The sequence below is a fragment of the Dermochelys coriacea genome, chromosome 5, assembly GCF_009764565.3.
Source record: "Dermochelys coriacea isolate rDerCor1 chromosome 5, rDerCor1.pri.v4, whole genome shotgun sequence".
In the NCBI taxonomy this organism is placed as follows: domain Eukaryota; kingdom Metazoa; phylum Chordata; order Testudines; family Dermochelyidae; genus Dermochelys; species Dermochelys coriacea.
The window spans coordinates 92,498,886-92,522,331 of NC_050072.1; the positions used below are offsets into that span (position 1 = coordinate 92,498,886).

The following is a 23,446-nucleotide window of genomic DNA, read 5'->3' on the forward strand; positions in this document are numbered from 1 at the left end:
GAGCTCTTGTCCTAGCTGAATCAAACCATCCCCTTCTGTGGATTACAATAATGTAATTATGTTGAATAAATCTCATCTCCCCAAAAGAATAATTTTATTTATGGTCACCCTGCAATTTTCCCTATCTAAACAATAATATGTAAAGGGAATTTCAATAATTCAGGTGCATCAGGCTGCAGAACCACTCAGCTGCACAATACTAAATCTTTAATTTATAAAAACTAATTCCAAATAATCTGTTGTCAGAGACAAGCAGAGTTGCCACTGATCAGCGATGCAAAGAAAACAGCACAAGCTCTTTTTGGCAGGAATGGGTTCAAGCAGGTTTTGATATATGACTTTCTTAGCATGATTAATGATGGTGTGTTTTTCAGACTATTAAAATACTGTGCACAGCTAGAAGTTCAGCTAATGCCTGCAAATGTGATGTGATTTATGAGAATTTGCTAAAATTAAGACTACGGAGTAGTTCAGGATGGGGACTTGGAGGGGGTGAGGGACAGTTCATGACTGTGGCCTGAGTATGTTCATATTAAAGTTTCTAAATCAAGGGGTATACAGTATCCATTTCCTCAGTACAGAAGCCCTGAGCTTCTAGATGAGTGTTCAATCTAAAATGTCATCCTCTCTTGTATTTTTGATTGCATTTCCTCCAAAATAACTGTCCCTCTCTCTTCTCAATAAGAATGCAACATCTTAGGATAGAAAGAAGCTCATGCAGGAAGACATTTTATTCTCAATACTTCTCTGATTTTTCTCTCTCACTGAGGAAAGTTTCAGGACACTCAGCCAACCTTTGTGTAGTCAGCTGAGGTTTTTTTCTCTTCCACTGGAGATCATGGAACAAGCAAACTGAGTTTCAAGAACTCAGCACTTGAGCTGATTTAGCTGACAAACAACACAGATTCTGACTTGTGTTTGTATATATTACATACACACACAGGAAACTCGGATACAGCATAGCAAAATGTTCCCTCAAAGACTTTTATGGCTGTTTGGAAGGGAATATACAGCTGATGAGGCCAAGAATTTACTGAGGGTGGGCATGATTTTGCAATAACAACCCTCTTTATATGGTGCAAAGTAAGTATCATATGCTTGGGCAAAGCCCCCTTCTCTAAACCACGCAAAAAAGCACCAGTAAAATTCCAAGGTTTCTCCATAAACTTACTTTGTATTATTAAAAATAACATCTAGTCCTTTTTAAAAAAAGAATTGTATCCTTTTGATGCATTAAATTTGATTAATCTCCAACACATATTCAAGGCTTGAGATGACAAAGCTTCCATACGCTGTGGCTTGTGCATTTTGTTCTGTTTTGACACCATCCTATATGACTCTGTACACTGCGATCCTTCATGCACATGAAACAAGAGCGTTTACCAGCCCAGCATAGACCTCCCACTGCAGCACAGCATGTAGAGCGAATGTACAGAATGTTTCATGGGGTTAGATTTATTAAGAATCACTGCACAAAACCCCAATATTGTAGGTTTATTTAACTCTGCAGTTTCTGTTTGAAATGTTCTATTTTATGCACCTTGGGCCTGATTCAAATCACACTGAAATCAGTGGAACAGACAGACTTCTGTTGATTTTAATGGGAAATCAGTTTTGGATCAAGCCTTTGGAGAGAAGCCACTACTGCAATGAAAAGTTGCAACTTTGTTCTTTCTCTTTAAATCTAAGACCTGCCTTGGTTTGCATTATGTTTATTCATCAGGCTGGCCCAACTTCAGGCTTCTCAAGAATGCTGTGGCAAAAATGGGATAAACATAAAAATCATAAACATAAAATCCTATACAAACTGGTAAGAAATATCCCCAGAAAGCATAACATTCGTTGCAGAGATGATTCCAGCTGGCAAACAAGTTGGCTCAGCTAGATAACACAAAAGACTTTTATTAGATGGAAGAAGGTCAATTTCCAACAGAATAAGGATTGTCAGCAATAGCTGAATTAAAGTTATTTCTCAGTGTACTGCACTGTGATTTCCGACATCTGCGTGCAAAGAAGAAGTGTGACACCTGTGTGATCTCCAGAGACAAAATGTTTCAGATATGACCAAAGGAAAATATGCTCTTAGGGCGTGGGGGTGGGCACTTGCACACAACCCTTTGAATTACATGGCTTGATGAAGATTAAGTAAAAGTTTCTATCTCACATCTATAAGATTAAAACCAAAGGATACTGAGAATCCTTGGCCACATGTTCTAAAACTACACTGAATGCAGCATTCATCATTTGATACATTCATACTACTTTTCTTGCATCCATGGGCCAGGATTAACCACAAGGCCAAAGGTGGCATGGTCATGGGGTGAGTTAACCGCTTAGCCTTAGAGGCTAGTCCCAAAGCTCACTCTCATCTCTATCCTGCCAGTCTCACCTGGATAGTGCTATAGTAGTTTGGCTTCACTATCTGCAGAGAAGGAGGAATATAGATCATAAGAAATTCATAATTATGCTAAATAGGGTTACAATAAAAAAGGACATAAACCTTCATGCTTCATAGAATATACTAACCTTTATCAGTTGGGGGTTAGGAAGAAATTTTCTCTATGGGCAGGTTATTATGTAAATGCTCTCTTTTGGGTTTCTTGCACCTTCTTTTGTAGCATCTGGTTGCGGAAACTCTTAGGATACTGGAAGGACTACTGGTTTGATCCAGTAAGGCAATTTGTACATTCCTGTACTTTGTGGAGTCTACACAGCCAAGTATATTACACTACAAGCAGGTGCTGTGCAACTTTCTCAACAAAACTCTTTAAATGCAGCCCAATCCTGGCCTGCAACCCCACTTTTGTTTCAGTCCCAAACCTCTCTTGAGCACAAACTGCCAATCATAGCAAAAGGTGTTATATTTTTCTGATGTGAATGGGAATGAGACCAATGAACTCCTCTTGCATGGTTCAGTCTGAATAAATTGTTCATGTTATTTATTAAATGCAGGGATGGATTTTTTTGTTTTGTTTCTTTTTTGTTTTGGTTTTTTTCTCTGTTGCTCTGTTTGGAACATGTTATCCTTTGGTTAATATTGTTTTCAGTTATTTTTTATTAAGGTAGTCACAAGCCTTCAGGCACAAAATATGAAAGCACATTCATGTTTGCTGTTCAAAACTCTCTATAATAAGTCAAAATTACACATTTAATCCAAACAACAGAATTTGGGAAAGATCACTCAAGAAAAAGATCTTGAACTATCATTGTGGATAGTTCTCTGAAAACATCCACTCTATGTACAGCTTTCAGAGTAGTAGCTGTGTTAGTCTGTATCCGCAAAAAACAGGAGTACTTGTGGCACCTTAGAGACTAACAAATTTATTAGAGCATAAGCTTTCGTGAGCTACAGCTCACTTCATCAGATGGATCCGATAGTTAGTCTCTTTGTTAGTCTCTAAGGTGCCACAAGTACTCCTTTTCTTTCTATGTACAACGGCAGTCAAAAAAAGCAAACAGAATGTTGGGAATCATTAAGAAAGGAATAGATATCATCATATTGCCTCTATATAAATCCTTGGTACGCCCACATCATGAATACTGCATGTAGATGTGGTCGCCCCATCTCAAAAAAATATATTGGAATTGGAAAAGATTCACAAAAGGGCAACAAAAATGTTTAGGGGTATGGAACGGCTTCCAGATGAGGAGAGATTAATAAGACTGGGACTTTTCAACTTGGAAAAGAGACAACTAAGGGGAGATATGACAGAGGTCTGTAAAATCATGACTGGTGTGGAGAAAGTAAATAAGTGTTATTTACTCCTTCTCATAACACAAGAACTAGGGGTCACCAAATGAAATTACTAGGCAGCAGGTTTAAAACAAACAAAAGGAAGCATTTTTTCACACAATGCACAGTCAGTCTGCGGAACTCTTTGCCAAAAGATGTTGTGAAAGCCAAGACTATAACAGGGTTCAAAAAGAACTAGATAAGTTCATGGAAGATAGGTCCATCAATGCCTATTAGCCAGGATGGGCAGGGATGGTGTCCCTAGCCTCTGTTTGCAAGAAGCAGAGAATGGGCGACAGGGGATGGATCACTTAATGATTAGCTGTTCTGTTCATTCCATGTGGTGCACCTGACATTAGCCACTGTCGGAAGACAGGATACTGGGCTAGTGGACATTTGGTCTGACCCAGTATGGCCGCTCTTATGTTCTTATGATACAGATTCCAAACACCCAAGTTTGAAAATAATTGGAACTGAAGGTTTGATATCGATAAAAGTTCAGATACTCTGTTCCTCCTTCTCAGTGCTGGGTTTAGGAAAGATTTTTAAAGTAAGAGGGTGGAGCAGAGCTGGTTTTAAGCCACCTTTACATCTCCTTAATTTGGATCTTGATCCCCAGATGCAACAAAAAGCAGCCCCATGGAGGCCTGTCTATTTGAATTTCATTGGGTCCTACTGTCTCACTGAATTATTGTCATTCAATGGTCTTTAGGCTTCCAAGGGCCAGATTTTCAAAGGTGCTAATGAGATTTTCAAAAGCACCAAGCGGATTAGGCATCTCACTTCCATTGATTTCAACAGGAGTTAGGCATCAAATGTTGTTAGGTGCTTTTGAAAATCCTAATAGCCATCTATCTGCATCTTTAGGCACCTCAATTATTTTGAAAACCTTGCTCTATAACAATTTAAGGCTGTGCCATAGAGTCTTGACCTCAGTTATTTGCTCTTTCTTTCCCCTGTAGGGGTTTTGTACTTCAGTTAAACTGACTCCCGAGGCATCTGCAGATAACAGACTTCAGTCATTGTTGGTATCAGTGTTAACTAAAGACATGATCCAGTGAATGTTCACTTAATACAAAACCTGTATGTGTGGTGCCTTCATCCACATAATAGCCTTAGAAAAGTCATACCCTGTCCACATATGGTGTGTCCTGTTATACACATGGCCACATACCTATACATACTTACCAACCCTAAATGGCCTGGGAACTACTTATCTGGAAAACTGCCTGTCTCTCCCTGTGCAATACAGCCACAATTGTGGTCAGCAGAAATGCTTGGCTCATCTCAGAAGGAAGAAACGGCTTGTAGATTGATAGATTCTATGGCCAGAAGGGACCATTGTGATCATCTAGTCTCACCGGCTGTATACCACAAGCTATAGAACTTTCCCAAACTAATTCCCGGAGCAGATCTTTTAGAAAAACATCCAAACTTGATTTAAAAATTGTCAGTGATGAAGAATCTATCATGACTCTTGATAAATTGTTCCAGTGGTTAATTACTCTCACCATTAAAAATGTATGCCTTATTTGCAGTTTGAATTTGACTAGCTCCAACTCCCAGACACTGGATCATGTTACATTTTTCTCTGCTAGATTAAAGAGCCCATTATTAAACATTTGTTTCCCATGTAGATACTTACAGACAGTAAACAAGTCACCCCTTAATCTTCTCTTTGTTAAAATAAATAGATTGAGCTCTTTGAGTCTATCACTAAATGGTATATTTTCTATTTCTATAATAATTCTTGTGGTTCTTCTCTGAACCCTCTCCAATTTATCAACATCCTTCTTGAATTGTGGGTACCTGAATTGGACACTGTATTCCAGCAGAGGTCACACCAATGCTAAACACAGAGAGGTAAAATAACCTCTCTATTCCTACTTGAAATTCCCCTGTTTATGCATCCCAGGATTGCATTAGCACCCAGTTTATCAAGCAAACCAGATCACTCTGAATTAGTGACTTATCCTCTTCATTATTATCCACCCCCTCAATTTTTGTGTTACCTGCAAACATTATCAGTGATGGTTTTCTGTTTTCTTCCAAGTCATTGCTAAAAATGTTAAATAGCGCAGGGCAAAGAACCTATCCTTGCAGGAAGCCCCTGGAACCAGCTTGATGATGATTCCCCTTTTCAGTAACATTGTGAAACCTATCAGTTAGCTAATATTTAATCCATTGAAGGTGTGCCATGATAATTTTATATAATTCTGATTTTTTAATCAAAATGTTGTGCAGCACCAAGTCAAACGTCTCACAGACATCTAAGAATATTATGTCAACACTACCATCTTTATTAATCAAACTTGCAATATCATTAAAAAAAGATATCAAGTTAGTCTGACAGGGCCTAATTTCTGTATATCCATTTAGGTTTGCATTAATTACTTTTGTCTTCTTTGGTTCTTTATTAACTGATCCCCATATCAGCTGCTCCATTTTCTTACCCAGGATCAGTGTCAGGTTGACAGGTCTATAATTAGCCGGGTCATCCCATTTATCCTTTTTAAAAATTGGCACAACGTTAGGTTTCTTACAGACATCTGAATCTTACCCAGTTCTCCAAGACTTATTGAAAATCAACATTAATGGTCCAGTAAGGTCCTCAGGGCAGTTCTTTTAAAACTCTTGGATGCAAGTTATCCAGACCTGCTGATTTAAAAATGTCTAATTTCAGTAGCTTCTGTTTAAGGTCCTCCAGAGATACTACTGATACAGAGTGTTATCATCACCATATGAGATTATGTAATCTGTTTTTTCACAAATACAGTACAGAAATATTTATTGAACATTTCTGCCTTTTCTGCATTATTGACAATTCTACCATTTCCATCTTAAATTTTCAACACACACACACACACACACGCACTTTTTAAAGCTACCTTCACTTCCCCTCTACACCAGGCCAGATTTTTAATTAGTACAGCTCTCTTATTGATTATGGAATTGTGAATTTTGGGCATCTAATAAGGTACTCCTAAATGATCCCCAATTATCATTCACATTTTTTCTGACTAAATTCTTCCTCCTGATAGATTTGGCTCATAATTGTTTTCAGCTTTGTGAAACTGTCCCTATTAAAATACCTAGTATATATATATATATTACTAGTCTGGACTTTGTTCTGCTTGCACATTATAAATGTGACAAAGTCATGATCAGTTGTACCTAAGCTACCATTAATTTTTAGTTCTGTGATCAGTTCCTCTTTACTTGTTAGAACAAGATCTAATACAGAATTCCCCCATGTTGGCTATAACTCTTTTTGAGTTAGTAAATTGTCATCTATAATGTTTAGAAATTCCAAGGATGTTTTAGTATTGTCAGCATGAGACTCCAGTGTAAATCACTCAAATTGAAGTTCCCCATGATCTCACAGGTTTTTTTCACCCTAAACTTTGTAGATAGGTGCATAAGGAACTGTTCATTCTGTTCCCTAGTGAGATTCGGTGGTCTGTAGCAGACATCAACTAGTACTCCATCTTGTGCTCTGTTAGAATTGATCCATAAGCATTCAAGATAACTCAGAAGAAAATTATCTGTGACCTGGAAACAGGTAATGCCATTTTGACTTAGAGTGCCACTACCCCTCAATTCTTCCTAAATAGGTTATAAATGATTGATTTGAATATTCCAATTGTGTGAATCATTCCACCAGGTTTCCGTAATATGACGTAGATTTAATTTATGCTCATAAATGAGCAATTCCAATTCCTCTTGTTTGTTACGCAGGCTTCTAGCATTTGTGCATAGTCAATTCAAGAATTTTTTTCTCTTTTTGTCGTTTGGTTCATTAATTAATTTTGTTCTTAACATCTCAATTTTGTGCTCACTGAGTTCTCAGATTGCCCCTCTTTTTTATCCTTCCTTTTTGCTATTAGTTTAACCCCCCACCTGACTACTATAGCCAGCCTGTCCCTGAGGAGATTAGTCACCCTTTTACTGAGGTGGAAGCCATCCAAACTATATAGCCTCCCCTCCCCAAAGAAGATGGACCAGTGTTCCACAAAACCAAAGCCCTGCACCCTACACATTTTACCTAGCCAGAATCTTCCAGAATCTTCTGCCTTCTGTTTTTCTTTGCTAAAGGGACAGGAAGGATTTCGGAAAAGATAGCTTGGACATTCTTCTTCTTCAGCATGCTTCTGAGTTCCCTGAAGTCCTCTATTATCTGTGAGATATCCCATGATGTAGTGTCATTTGTGCCGATCTGAACCATCACCAATGGATCCTTGCCCTTCAATGTCAGAAGCCTATCTAATCTTAGAGTGACATCTGGTGTCTTAGCTCCAGGAAGGCAGCACACCATCCTGTTGTCCGCTTGTGCCTGGCAGAATGTTCCTTCAATCCTTCTGATTATTGAATATCTAGCAAGGATTGTCTGTTTACCCTGGATAGTTAGAGAACTCTTTGTGGGTAAGCTTGATTTTTTATAGGTTGACCCAAGCTGCCATCCACCCATGTGTCCCGTACATCTCTCCATTCCCATGGACCTGCTGGATCTTGAGAGGTATCTTCCACAGTTTCCTTGCTTAGGATCAGGTATTGATTTGCAACTTCTAGCTGTGTGGAATTCCTTCTGCTTCTCTATTGTCTGGTGGATACAGTCTGCCTATCTGTCTCTAGCCATGCGGCTGTGACCTTTGGTGGTTATGAACTGCCAGGCCTCCTCTCTGACTTCCTCTACAACTGATTCCTTTGTGACCAGGTCCCTTCCTTCCTTGAAGCTGGGGTACTGTTGTTTCCCAAACCTGGTTTGGAATTCTTCAGCTACTCTGATTCGTAGTAGCTTCTCAACGTGCCCCTCCAAGCCAAGAATCTTTTCCTCCAGCACAGCCACCAACTTGCACTTCATGTACAGGAATCTCTTCTAGCTTCAGGCAGGAAAGAACATCACACATCCATTGCAGGTTACCACCACTGTTCCATTGTTGGCCAAAATGATATCACACATAGCACGGAGTCTCTCACAGTCCCTCTCTAAACTCCCACCAAAACTCTCCTGTTAGCTGCCTCTGTTTATGGCTCTCAAGTTCACCGAGCAATTGATTTTCTATACCAAGTCTTCCCTGCTTAGTTCAGCTCAGCTTTGCCCCTCACCACCAGGGAGTGATGAACCGCTCAGAGACTTCAAACAGGTGGGCTGATTAAAGCTCCAAGGCTAGAGTCTCATGGCCGTTAGGATGTTCTCTGAGAGGGCCTTTGGTTTTGAAACTCTCCCTTGCCAATCCTAAGTAGAACGAGTTTATTGAGTTCAAGGCATGCTGAAAGGCCCAGTCATTTTTCCAAGCTACGAGAAAAACTGGGAGGGCTCTGGTAGAAGATCATAAATATCAGAAATATGTTTTAGCTGCTGGGCAATAATTGATGTTCATTACTGAGTGACGAGAGTTCCTGGAATAGACTATGTGCATAAATGTATTTTTAAAATGTGTCAAGGAGTGCCTACATCAAAGGACTGGAGCTCCTTTATAAAGAATGTGTACACAAACTGAAATTAATTAATTAATTACATCAATTCTGTGGAGGAGTACAGCATTATCATTCTGACTTACGTACTGTTATGGGCAATGAGAAACTGGAGCGATATCAATAGGATTAATTAATTAATGTTTGCAAAGTACTTTGAAGGTGCAAAGTATTCTGTAGGTGCTAGAATTTTTTTTTTTTGCAGGCAACACTTTAAAGTTACCTTCCATTTTTTTCTCTGACCCTCAGATTGCCCATAATTCAGGAATGTATCCCAACCAAGCTTCATCTACGTCCTGCCCTGGGATTTATTCACATTTTAGCTTAGTCTGGATTTCCTCCTGAGGCTGCTGTATAATTGCCTCTTGAAAGCATTTTTCACAGGGAGCAGCAGAATCTCCTTTGTGCCCATGGGTATCAGAGTCACTGGCCCAAATTCCGTGCTGCAGTATAGCATAGAAGGCATAGTTCAGAAGAGTTCCTGTTTGGATTCTGGACTGATGCAGCCCCTTGGCATATATCTCCACAGCTGTCAAGGAGCTTTTCCATAGCCCAGAAGACTTTAGCCCTTCCCCATCCCACTCCAATACTCCTCTTATCACATCTTTCTTTCCTTTCTACACTGGAGAAATTCTGACCGTTTCAAGGCCCATTTGCACCTCCCTGTGGTACGGAATCTGCCCCACTCATCTTGATATTAATTATCATATAGTATTTGGCACTTCATTTTCTTTTAGGCATTTGTTTGACAAAAGGCATGAAAACTCTGCATAGCTTGGAAACAATGTCACTTCTACTATAATTGCGAGAAATACAAGTGTTGTAATCAACATTTGCTGTGGATTATTGTACTAGCAATCAATCATTTTCTCCAAGCTGATCTTTGGAACATTTGGAACTTTTGTCTGAGACCAGGCACATCAAGCAAGCACAGACTTCTTAACTGTGATGCAATCACTGGTAATGAATTGGAGAGAATGTGATGTTTGATATAGTTATGAATCATTTTGGCTATGAGGTTTTTTTCATTTGTTTCTGATTCTCTTACCTTAAGATTTATTAGACTTTTTATGCCAAAAGAAAAATGTCTCAAAGTTGAATTCATTATGTGTTGAAATGTAAACTATATATTTTGGAATTTATTCTTTTCTTATTTTTCACTCATGTTCTCTGTGTCTACATATTATTATTTTTCCTCAGGACCTGCATTTCTGCAAAACTCCCACTGGGGCAAGGAATACCGAACCAGAGGTCTGCTCCTGCTCCCATTAACTTCTGTAGGAGCAAGAATCACACCCTGGCTCTTAATAATGAAGTTCTTTTTATAAATTACATTTTTTCCCACAGATTTCACACAGGGAATCTCATTTTTTATCCACTTAAATTACTTTACAAAATGCTTTCAATATATATTAAAAAATGAACATCTCTTGAATTTCTCAGACACCATGGAGTTGGAGACGGTTTCATTCAGTCACTGTAACATAGTGTGACTGTATGGTATTATTTGTCAGATGCATGTCACTGATTTAGCTACATACTTTCAAGTCAAAGTGCTGTACACATTTTTGACGGAGCTGAATAGTCAAATAACTGAGGCAAATGGCCCAGTTCAATGGTGTCATTGAAGTTACACTTGTTTAACAGTTTTTCTGCCTGTTTTATTGATCCAGCAGTGTCCCTGGCTAAGGCCCCAATTCAGAAAACCTCTTAAGCACATACATTCATTATTCCGCATTACGTATGCGCTTAACTTTAAGCATGTACTTGGGTGCTTTGCTGAAGAGGGATGGTTTGCTTAATCAGAGCCTAATTGAACTACCAAATTTACTAATGAAGTATCTGCTTCAACTACAGAAGTTGGCATTCTATATGCATTAGCCATTAGGCTGCACTTTTCACGTTAGCTCGTTCCACACTGCTTTGCTAACTGAAATGCATACTTCAGTTCAGATGTTTTTCTTTTAACAAACATCCAAAAGCACGTTTTACTGGTTGAATTTTCACACAATAGGCTGCTCAAGCTACACAGTTCACAAATTAAGGACCAGAACGTACAATGCTTTTTTCATGTCAGTCATCCCATTCACAGCAGTGGGCATCCTGGTGTGAGTAAGCAGTAATCACGCAAATAAGTAGTGCAAGATCACACACTGTTCTGAGTGGTGAAATGTAATTGGACCCAGAACATTTTGCTGAAAATGTAACAACTTTCTGCTTTTCTCTTTTACTAAGTGAAAATAATCAATTTTGTGCAGATCAGCACTGCTTCATGAATGTCAATCTGGATCATGGTGATCTTTTAGGTTCACTTCTACAAAAAAAATGGAAAGGAGATTAATTTCTTTTTGGTTTTGAAGTTTCCAGGGGGCAAGGAAAACAAGCTCTTAAAGCTGAAGACTTCAGTCTTTGAAAGCATTTATTTCATTTGGATAAAAACTAAAGAAATTAGTGGCCTGCTGAGAACCCAGATGAACAGCAGGTGATAAAGATTCTAATTTCTACCAAATTTATTTTGTGTTACATTTTGTGTGCTGGGCAAAGGAAATACGCAGCCAGATTATTAGCAAAATGTGTAGGACTCAAACTGTGATGGACTAAAATGCAAAAATCTGCTGCCCAGCTAAAGAAAAGTGAAGCATAACTACTGGCGTGCATAACATTTCCTTCACTGAAGTCTGCAGGACAATAAAAAAGTCATGCATCCTGTGTGGTGATGTATCCAACCAATTCAGTCAGTAGGTTTCCGATATAGGGTGGTGTTTATGTGACCATCGCTTATTAGCACCGTAGTGTCCAGGAAGTGGATCTCTTGTGTGGACTGGTCTAGGCTGAGGTTGATGGTGGGATGGAAATTGTTGAAATCATGGTGGAATTCCTCAAGGGCTTCTTTTCTATGGGTCCAGATGATGAAGATGTCATCAATGTAGCGCAAGTAGAGTAGGGGCATTAGGGGACGAGAGCTGAGGAAGCGTTGTTCTAAGTCAGCCATAAAAATGTTGGCATACTGTGGGGTCATGCGGGTACCCATCGCAGTGCCGCTGATTTGAAGGTATACATTGTCCCCAAATGTGAAATAGTTATGGGTGAGGACAAAGTCACAAAGTTCAGCCACCAGGTTAGCCGTGACATACATACACATAAACACCACCCTATATCGGAAACCTACTGACCGCTATTCCTACCTACATGCCTCTAGCTTTCATCCAGATCATACCACACAATCCATTGTCTACAGCCAAGCTCTACGCTATAACCGCATTTGCTCCAACCCCTCAGACAGAGACAAACACCTACAAGATCTCTATCATGCATTCCTACAACTACAATACCCACCTGCTGAAGTGAAGAAACAGATTGACAGAGCCAGAAGAGTACCCAGAAGTCACCTACTACAGGACAGGCCCAACAAAGAAAATAACAGAACGCCACTAGCCATCACCTTCAGCCCCCAACTAAAACCTCTCCAACAAGATCCATCAAGGATCTACAACCCATCCTGAAGGACGACCCATCACTCTCACAGATCTTGGGAGACAGGCCAGTCCTTGCTTACAGACAGCCCCCCAATCTGAAGCAAATACTCACCAGCAACCACACACCACACAACAGAACCACTAACCTAGGAACCTATCCTTGCAACAAAGCGCGTTGCCAACTCTGTCCACATATCTGTTCAGGGGACACTATCATAGGGCATAATCACATCAGCCACACTATCAGAGGCTCGTTCACCTGCGCATCTACCAGTGTGATATATGCCATCATGTGCCAGCAATGCCCCTCTGCCATGTACATTGGTCAAACTGGACAGTCTCTACTTAAAGAATAAATGGACACAAATCAGACATCAAGAATTATAACATTCAAAAACCAATTGGAGAACACTTCAATCTCTCTGGTCACTCAATTACAGACCTGAGGGTGGCTATCCTTCAACAAAAAAGCTTCAAAAACAGACTCCAACGAGAGACTGCTGAATTGGAATTAATTTGGAAACTGGATACAATTAACTTAGGCTTGAATAGAGACTAGGAATGGATGAGTCATTACACAAAGTAAAACTATTTCCCCATGTTATTTCTCCTCCCCACCCCATCCCCTACTGTTCCTCAGATGTTCTTGTTAACTGCTGGAAATAGCCTACCTTGCTTGTCACCATGAAGGGTTTTCCTCCCTCCTCTCCCTGCTGCTGGTGATGGCTCATCTTAAGTGATCACTCTCCTTACAGTATGTATGATAAAACCCATTGTTTCATGTTCTCTGTGTGTGTATATAAATCTCCCCTCTGTATTTTCCACCAAATGCATCCGATGAAGTGAGCTGTAGCTCACGAAAGCTTATGCTCAAATAAATTTGTTAGTCTCTAAGGTGCCACAAGTACTCCTTTTCTTTTTGCCTCTCTCTGTGCAACAGCATCACCACTGTGACCAACTGGACTCTCAAGCTTCCTTATTTAAAATAGAGAAGACTGCTGAAATCTTATTTTCTGTAATGGGTTCTTGCCTCCCCACTTAGACCAACAGAGTTTGGATTTGCTAACCTGTAAGGGGTGTCAAGAAGCCTGTTTTTTCCTCAGACTTTTAGTGAGCAGGAGGGATGTTGTATATGGTGTAGCTAGACATGGGAGGTTATTAATGATTATTCATTATTACTACTTTGGGCAGTATTGTTGACTGCAGGTGGTTTGATCTGGACAGTCCACTCATTGGGGTTTGGTTTGGTTTTCATATTGGTGTGTGGGTTAAGTTTTGTAAACATGCCTAGAGCCATCAGTATGTGTTGGGATCTCTGCCAGAATGGAAGATGAGAGCCACAGCAAACAGGTTTGCTGTTGTTATAGGTGCAGGACCGGGCCTAGATCAGACTAAGCATGATTTAGCCTTTGTTCAGTGCCCTAATCATGGAGGAAAAGCCTCAAGGAGGAACTGCAATTCAGAATCACAATTCCTTCTCTGCTCTCCCATTGCACCAAGGGGGAGTAATTTGCTACAACCCTTTATTTGGTGTAGAATACTCCCCACTTCTTGTGCTGGTGTTCAGTTCAGCTCTGCTGGCCAGTAGGTTTGCTTAGCTCCACCTCTCTGTGCATCCTCCCTGTTCACCCACTCAATCAGAATTGTACCAGTCAGGTAGCCCCAGAGTTGCAAACCTCAAATATTCAGCAGCCAGGCCACCCAGAACCATGAGACTGGCTTTAAAATCCTGAAATTTAAAAATAATAAATATTTAGATCTTTTCATTTACCTTTCTCCACAACCAGGAGGGCTAGAAACTTGCTTTTTTTAACTTAAACCCGAAATGATGACTTGACTCCAGGAGTTAGGGCTTTAAGAAGAAACACCAAAAATCACAAGAGTTGGCAACACTCCTTGCTCTCTCTCCCTGATCCCAGACCCATGGCAAAGGAAGTCCTCACATTGCTTTGCAGGTTTTTGGGAAGAGCGTGAGATAGGGTTATTCCTCTACTCTCCAAGGTAGCAAAGTCACGACAAGCCACGAACTGACTTTTAGCAAACTAACAAAATTTGTAACTGGAGGGCACAGAAAACTAAGCAAAATACTTGACTCAACTTTAACAAGATGGTGTGACTTTTTTTTTTTAGACCATATGTCTTAATGAAACTGTCAGTTTTCAAAATGGCATATAGGAGAGTTACTCTCAAAGTTCCTTTTTTAAAAAAAATCACCATCATACAGGCAATTAGCAATACACTGTAGGACTGGAGCTACAGATTGTAAACTAATTTTTGCTAGTTTTGCAGATTTGCAAAATCAGTAGCAATCAGTTTACAGTAATTATTTCATAGGCCCATTTGCACCACGCTGTGGTACAGAATCTGCTCCACTCATCTCGATATTAGTTATCATATAGTATTAGGCACTTCATTTTCTTATAGGCATTTATTTGACAAAAGGCATGAAAACTCTGCATAGCTTGGAAACAATGTCACTTCTACTGTAACTGAGAGAAATGCTAGTCTGTTTTAATCAACATTTGTTGTGGATTATTGTACTAGCAATCAATCATTTTCTCATTAATTCATAGCAAGGATGTGGACAGCTTCTTTTGCACTAAAACAAACTGTTCTAGTGTAATTTTCCAGTTTTATCCAGTAGAATCTGAATTAAGGCACATACAGATAGGATAAATGTTACATTAATGACATTTGAGCTAAGTATCATAACTATTATTTTTCACTGGAGTCTACCCTAACCCTGCCTTATTTTTCAACTTTCTATTATCAAAAGAAGATATTTAATTTGTTAATTTTGGTTCAGATAAATATTTCATTTTAATCTGATGAAGCACAAGGTCATGTAATTATTTTATTTACAAATAAAAATGAATCCAATTATGTCACTCAGATTTTTGCCTAACATATACATCTAAACTTCCACACTCAGGCATGTGCACTTATATGTACATACACAGCAGTACACACCTACAAGAGGAAAATGATGATTGAGTGATTAAGACAGACATCAGAAATATGCTGGTACACCAGGAGCTATGAAGGACACAGATTTCCTCACATTTTCTAAAGCAAACCTGGCTTTGTGTCTTAGCCATTGGCACAAATATCCAGGGGATAAACCACACAGGAACTAGTTAATACCCCTGCCAAGAATGTCATTTCGCTATAATAAGAACGTCTTTAAAAAATAACTGGAGAAAGGAGGATTGTAACTACGAGCCTGTTGTAACTATAAGGCATTTGAATTAGTTAGTATGGGGAAACTCAAGTCAGTGGAATTATTTCAGATTTAATGTTCTGACTGAGGCCAAGATTTGGTTCTTTACATAAAAAAACCAAGAGCAAAGATCAAATTTTTCACAGTTACATGGAAGCAATTACAGTGACATCCATGGAATTTTCCTGGGTGTAACTCATGGCAGAATTTGCCTCTTCCAGTCCCAAAGTTTACTTCAGAGCAGCTTCTTATCCAAGCAGTGGAATAATTCTGCCGTAAATCACAATCCTTGCAATCCCATTGATGTTTTATGCATCTCTGGTCCTGAACTTTTGTCTTTCACATTACTATCAACAAGGCAGTGTTATTTACTGTGAGAAGTTCCACACTTAATCGTTAAAACATAACAGTAATGGTCTGATATATTCCAAGTACTGAGCAGCTCACTGAGTGACGATTTAACAAATTCAATAGCTATGCACTACTGAATTTACAGGCTTCACCTTTTCAGTCCTATCTTAATAGCTTTGGTGTGTCAGTTTGGTAACTTTAGCAGCCATGCTTGATTATTGAATGCTAATCCTGGAAAAGTCCTGGTCTCAATGAAGGGGCCAATGAGATTGAGGCTTACAATGTCTCGCTAGAATTAGTAAAATTCACAAGACACAAAAAGTGACCTTTATAGCATGGCTAGCCATTGCGCCTGTGAGGTTTTAGACAGTATAGTTGGTGCCAAGGGAGGATAATCTCTGGAAGGTTTGCCATCTATGTGAGTGTCCTACACTGAAGATTACTTCACTGGAATGTCTGGCCTCATTTCTGATAGTGTCATTTGAAAGTCCCATTCCCAAGTGAGAAGACTACAGGCTGCTCCCAGTTCACTGCAACTTCATTTAAAACAATCTCATACCAAATATCATTTTGTCATGTCCAGGATCTGAGTGCTCCCACCCTTTTGAAACTAGATATGTCACAGTTAGCCAGGTACCTACAAACAAAAAGGGCTGACACTTGACTTTAGTTTAAGTAGAAGCAGGTAAACAAGTTTGGTGTGCCTTAAGTTACTCAGTGCATCACAGAATGCAAAAATTCCAAGTGGAAAGCTTCTGCAGTGGCTAATCAGCCGAATAAAGGCAAGTCCTTTCCCAAATCTGTGTGTGACCCTTTCCCAGGCCCCCTGTTTGAGAGGGCTCCCAAACTGAGTGGCGTAACAACCTAGTGCACAGGGTCATGACAGAGCAGCAGCAGGGCTTAAATTCAGCTGGAGCTGTCCGGAGCGAAGCTCCATTAAATATTTTTAAAGACTTGGGGCTGACTCCCTGAGTCCTAATGCCTCCCACGGGGGGCTCCAGGAAATACTCTTTGAGAATTTAAGTCCTGAGCAGCAGCCAAGTCAAACCAGTACATAATGCCTGGAGCAGAGAGCTGGGAGCTGGGTCCAGCCCTAATGGACAGGAGATGCTGTTGCAGGATTAGTGCCTCTCCAACCATCACTCCCACACAACCTGCATGCCCAGTGGTAATTTCTTTGGAAGAATGGTGGCTCTGTGTCAGATATTGTCACAGGCCCTCCAAAATCTGTGTGTGACCCTGAATAGAAGGCAGAGGAACCTGAGGCTACCTGTAGGTGAGTGTTCATGCCATAGCAGGATAGGGGTGCGAGATGGGCAGGAGCCAGAGTAGAGTCCTGTGGGCTTGCTGGAAAGCCAGAGGAAACTGGATTTTAAACCACCAGTGGCTGGAATGGGAAATATCACATAGGCATGGATGAGAGCAGGCGGGTCATTTTCAATTGTCTATCTGTACGTTCAGTGAATGTCTACATAAGCATCCAGAATGAAATCGAAGCCAGGATTTCACCTCCACACTTTTGAGTGCTTACTAAAACTAAACCTCACCAGTTCTGATTTTTCATCTTGAGTGACAGTATCAAAACAGGAAGGGAGCACTATCATGTTTAGTCTCCTCATTCCCAGACTTTTAGATGCTAGTACTTCTCAGGAATAATTTTTTTCAGTGGCAGAAGTGCTGATTTTTTGGTGATGGAATTTCAAATGAGATTTATTATGATTGCTATTTTTATAAACACACACACACTTCTCAGAGTTGGTGTTGAAGCCTGGTGCTCTGTCTACAGGATTAGGTATTTGACAATAGGTTTGAACATCACTTAAATGGAGAACGAAAAAAACAAACTCCACTTGCTACTCACTGCAAACATGCTCCTTCAAATTCCATATAAATATAGCATTATTGTTGGAATGTGATTCCACTTAACCCCCCAAAAATGCAGCATAAAAATATTAATCACACAGGGTCCTGCATGACAATCATTTTCCATCATGACAGTCATTGATGGGGTGTCTAATACTTAGACGACAGCTGTATTTAGGCTGGATAGGAAGTAAACATAAATGTTAATTATTTTTACTTGAGATGAGAAATCAGATGACATTTTGAGCTGGTATTACCATAAAGAGGAAAACGGTATGAGAGCTTACAGCTTATAAAAGTATCAAAAATACAAATCAGGAGGAGGTTTGCAGATCAGAGAAGGACAAGTGCAACACTGTAATAAAAAGTGAGTGAATGAGACAGATAGAGTGTGTGTGAAATTATTCATGGGAAGACCATTTTTGTCTCAGACAATTCAAATATCCTCTTTACTGGACATGCTCAATGTGATAGAAGAGACAAGATTTGTCTTGATTATATTATATGTAGTTTATCTGGTTCTCTTTGTTTAAAATAATAAAACCCCAAATATCTCAAACACTGAGATCATCAACACAGCATAGCAGAACGTGGAATGACCTGATGTACAGATCTCCACCTTCCTCATCATTCAAATCATATCATGCATAGTAATGTGAAGACATAAACCCTCATTCTCTACACATTTACACACATGTTTAATTTTATACACTGCAAATAATTTCATCAGTCAGTAAAAAGAAAAGGAGTACTTGTGGCACCTTAGAGACTAACAAATTTATTTGAGCATAAGCTTTCGTGAGCTACAGCTCACTTCATCGGATGCATTTGGTGGACACCAAATGCGTCTCATGAAGTGAGCTGTAGCTCATGAAAGCTTATGCTCAAATAAATTTGTTAGTTGCCAAGGTGCCACAAGTACTCCTTTTCTTTTTGCGAATACAGAGTAACACGGCTGCTACTCTGAAACCTATCAGAGTCAGTGGTATTACTCACAATGTGCAAAATCAAGTACATGTTTAAGGGCACATCTACACAGTGGAGTTATGCATACTGGGATGCGGGATGTTTCAAATAGGCACTCTATTAAAGTGGGGAACTTTTAGTGTGCCAGCAGGGTCTACACAGAGCAATTAATGCACAACACGTCAGTGCACTTTAGAAATCACCCCTTCATAGTGCATGTTCCTGCTCTAGTTAAGATCTGAGTAGAAAAGACCTGAGTCTTTTCAGGATCAGGACCTGAGATTGTTGACTTACAACTTTTACTGTAGTTAGTGTTGTTCAATTGTGATGCAATGCTTCTACAGCTGAGCTCCAACTTCCTATTCAACTCAAGTGACCTCTTTGTTTTAGAACAGAGCACGTACATTTTTAAAACATTTTTGTTAAAGCCAGAGACTTTGCATGGAGAGAGGGAAAGGCGATAATAAATGCCTATATAAGAAAAAGCCCCAAATATTGGGACTGTCCCTATAAAATTGGGGCATCTGGTCACCTACCTGGTCTCCACCTTTCCACATGTTAAAAAACACACAGTGATTAGAGGAGGGTTACTGTTACACTCTGTAAACTGTGCAAGCTTTAAGGCAAAAGCCTCAGCTTGTGTATCCACACTAAAATTTTTGCTGAATATTTAAATCAATCACGCACATCAATACAACGTAGCATTCCTCAACCACACACATGGGGCCCGATCCAAAGCCCAATGAAGTAAATGGGAGTCTTTCCACTGAATTCCTTGGGAAATGGATCAGGCAGCCTATGAATTTAAGGAAAAGCTTATACAAAATCTATTGGGGATGTGACGTGTACAATGTATTAAGGCTCATAACTTGGTCAAATGAGAATAATTTTTACTGGAACACTTAAAGGCATTTGTAATCAATATGAGCCATTTCTACCACAACTTTCAACCTCTGACTATTTTAAGACTGTTCCAAAAACAAACAAACAAAGATTGCATTTTTTTTATAATGAAGAAGGTAATTTTTTCTCATTCTTCTCATGCTACAAAACCATTTTTTGCTGAAGCATTAAAAACCCACTAGGCACCAAGCCACAACAATTTTAGTCCAAAAGGTAAAAGTTTGAGATAGTTACAAATGACTGAAAATTGTGAGTTAGAATGGAAACTGTTAAGAAACTCTGATTATAGCAATTACTGCCTCAACTGCTATAATATGTTAGTGTCAGTAGTTATCCACAATATTTGTAGATGACCACAATATATTTCTTATTTGCTGTACTATTATATTTAATGTTTCAAAAACAACCTCCCCTAACTTTTAAAATGTTCATGTGCAAAACTAATATTTGTTTTGGAGATCAGTAACAGAAGCCTGGCGTGCTTTTTTAACCACTCACTTCGTATGCCTCCAACTTGATTGACTGAGAAGATATATGTGACAGTTAGACTTACTGTTCGTCTGAGGTGAAAACAAAACCTAGTGCTTCATCTTAAATATTAAACACCTTTTTAAAATATAAACTCTGAACTATACAAATAAAGCAGAAGAATAAAATTTGTCACCCTCTGTAATCTCAACACTATTTTAGTATTACTTTTAAATATATATATATTTCAAAGTGAATTTACAGTCATAGCCACAACACAAGTAATTTGATAACAGAATGTATATAACAATACAATGCAAATATTGACTTCTGGTTCTGGCCCAAAGCAAGATTAGTCTTTTCTTGAGAATACACTGGCTCAAATTCATATTAGGTGCAAAGGCCAGATCCAAAGGCCATTGAAATCAATGGAAAGTCTCTCAGTGCCTTCAATGAACTTTGGATAAGGCTTTCTGTGTAGCTGTCTTAACTGACTCCTCACAAGGGCTGAATTTGGTCTTTTGGCTTTGACAGATGTAAAGCAGTTCATCCTGTGTACAAATGCCCTTAATGATTTGCATACATTTAACCCCCCCGCCCCCCCCCCCCGAGGACTACCCCTGCAAGTTACATCATTTCCCCGTTAGCTCAGGTAAAGAAACCCAGCTCACGGCTGAGAAAAATAAATGACCAAAATACATATAAACATCTATACTTACATGTGTCTGGCTTGAGCTGACTGTTGGTGATTCCGAAGTACTGGGGGTTCTCAATGACAGGAATCTTTGTCATTCCAATGATGACAGCATCTGGGCCGCCCTCAGAAGAGGATGGAGTGTTACTCCCATTCGAAATGTGATGGAGGGGACTTGCTGAATCATCATCATTGCTGATAACTGAAGAAGGACCTAGAGTTAGAAACAAAGATTCCCCTGTAACTTGACAATTTTTTCCCCTCCCTCAGTCACTTGCTTTGACTAACCAGTCTATCCTAAAGCACGACTAGCTAGTAGCCTTCTTTTTGCTAGTTGGTGTTATTGCCTTTGGGAATTTGGATGTTTGTTGAGGGAGGTGGAGAACATATTTCATATGGGACTTAAAACAAAGGCTTCATTTGGTGACTCCTTTATATGCACAAGGATCATCGTTCCATATAGGTAACCTCTAAAGCACTCAGATACTATGACTCCGAGTGTGTTATAAGTACCTATATTGGTAGATAACATAAACTTGATAGGACTACATCCAATATAGTGGGAGAAATATCAAAATGCAGTGAACTCTTCTGTTGTTTCCAGCAATAACCTATAACCTGTATTCATTGCTTGTGTGCATTAGTCCCTACTCAGAACATACACAAGTAAGGCCTTTGAAAACAAAGCTGTGGGATGTTTTCCTTTGTCATGGCCTTATTGTGAGACAGGATATGTGTGTGAGATGCATTCTCCCTGAGGAGGGAGGTTGTCTCAATTCTGAAGGACTAAGAGGGTTAAGCCAACATTCAGAGCCCAGTGGACATGTAGGATCAAGGCAGGTGCTGGGCAAACACGCAAGGAGGGCAGGTGGAAGGAATCCACCGAACTCCTACCCTATGCATCACTGTGCAAGAACTGTTCCAACCTAATGGAATATTTCATTCCCCTTGGCAGCCTGTCAGAACCCAGTATTTGAGTGGCCACTTCTTTTTTGTTCTCTTTGCATTTTATTATTATTATTACAATTAAGCCACAGCAACAGGTGAGATAAAACGTGGTCAGATTGATTAATTAATTAATGGTTATGCAAACTGTGCACTTCTCAACAGGGTTTAAGGGGCTTTGATCTAATATCTCACAGCCTATGCAAGGTCAGAATAAGTAACCAAAGTAACCCAGGAGCTCTCATGGTTTACAGCTTAATTGCTCTCTTCCCTTTAATTCTATACAGACAACACGAGCTCAGAAAGATCCAAGTCACGACTAAACCTTGGCAGCACTTTCCCTACTCTTCCCACTGAAGAGCCAGCGACAAACTCACATTTTCAAATGGTTTGTTTTATGCAATTCTCCTCTCTTGACTGGCTCACAGTATCACCATAAAGACATCTTTATCATTCCATGAGATGGCTCATAAATAGGGGATGGATTTGGAGATCCCATTAGGAATTCCGCCATTAAATAATGTGACATGGCTATTTCGAGGATTCAGCTGCAGGAACATCCCTGTTTCTCTCCCCTCTCCTCCCCCAATTAAAATCCTGAGTCTGGTTTAGCAGTCCATAAATGAAACCTTTTTATTGTTTGAAAAAGTAGTTTTTCCCTAGCCTGAAATATCAGCGGTAATTTTTCAAATGCCTTTCACTTTGCTGGGAAGTCACGATTGACAACTTTAAGCAATGCATCTAGATCTCTGCAATTTATCAAATGAAGTATTAATACTGATGCTGTTTTTGTCATTCCTGATTCCACAGATCCTTAGAAGATGAATGCTACTAGCAAAGCTACAAGGATTACATCTGTTTTTTGGTGAAGATTTTACATAATGAAGTCCAGAACACAAACGCAAACAGTTGGGAGAGAAAAAAAGAAAAGGAGTACTTGTGGCACCTTTGGTGCCACAAGTATTCCTTTTCTTTTTTGCGAATACAGACTAACACGGCTCTACTCTGAAACCAGTTGGGAGAGAACATTTCTTGAGACGGTATATTAGCTACACATATAATGTCACAACATTATTTGATGTGTGTTTGGGTTTGTGTGTGCATCTGTGCTACTATAGAACACCATGGAAAATGTAGAGAAGAACAAGAAAAGCCTTGCTAAAGTTTTCTAGAAAAAAACACTCCTTAGTCTCATGTCTCTGAACTTTCCATGTTTCAAGTTGATATTACAACTAAGCTGGCAGAGAAATAAAAATTTTGCTGGTCAAAAATGCAGTCCTTTTTATATTAATGTATCTTTAGTGTGAAGGGCCACATCTATTTTATTACAACAGCTTGTAAGCTTTCTTAGA

At 39.5% G+C, this 23,446-nt stretch overlaps 1 protein-coding gene across 3 annotated transcripts in view; it reads right to left on the minus strand.

Annotated features, from left to right (window-relative positions):
* Positions 1-23,446, minus strand: part of NTRK2 (neurotrophic receptor tyrosine kinase 2) — a 290,683-nt gene that overhangs the window by 98,141 nt on the left and 169,096 nt on the right. The window contains exons 13-14 of one of the 3 annotated variants that reach the window (XM_043514505.1): positions 21,173-21,363; positions 8,261-8,267 (exon numbers count right to left, since the gene is read on the minus strand). In XM_043514505.1, the coding sequence (XP_043370440.1) occupies positions 8,261-8,267; positions 21,173-21,363 (198 nt within the window). The remainder of the gene's footprint in view (positions 1-8,260; positions 8,268-21,172; positions 21,364-23,446) is intronic. The other 2 variants (XM_038402301.2, XM_038402302.2) reach the window with 2 other exon arrangements.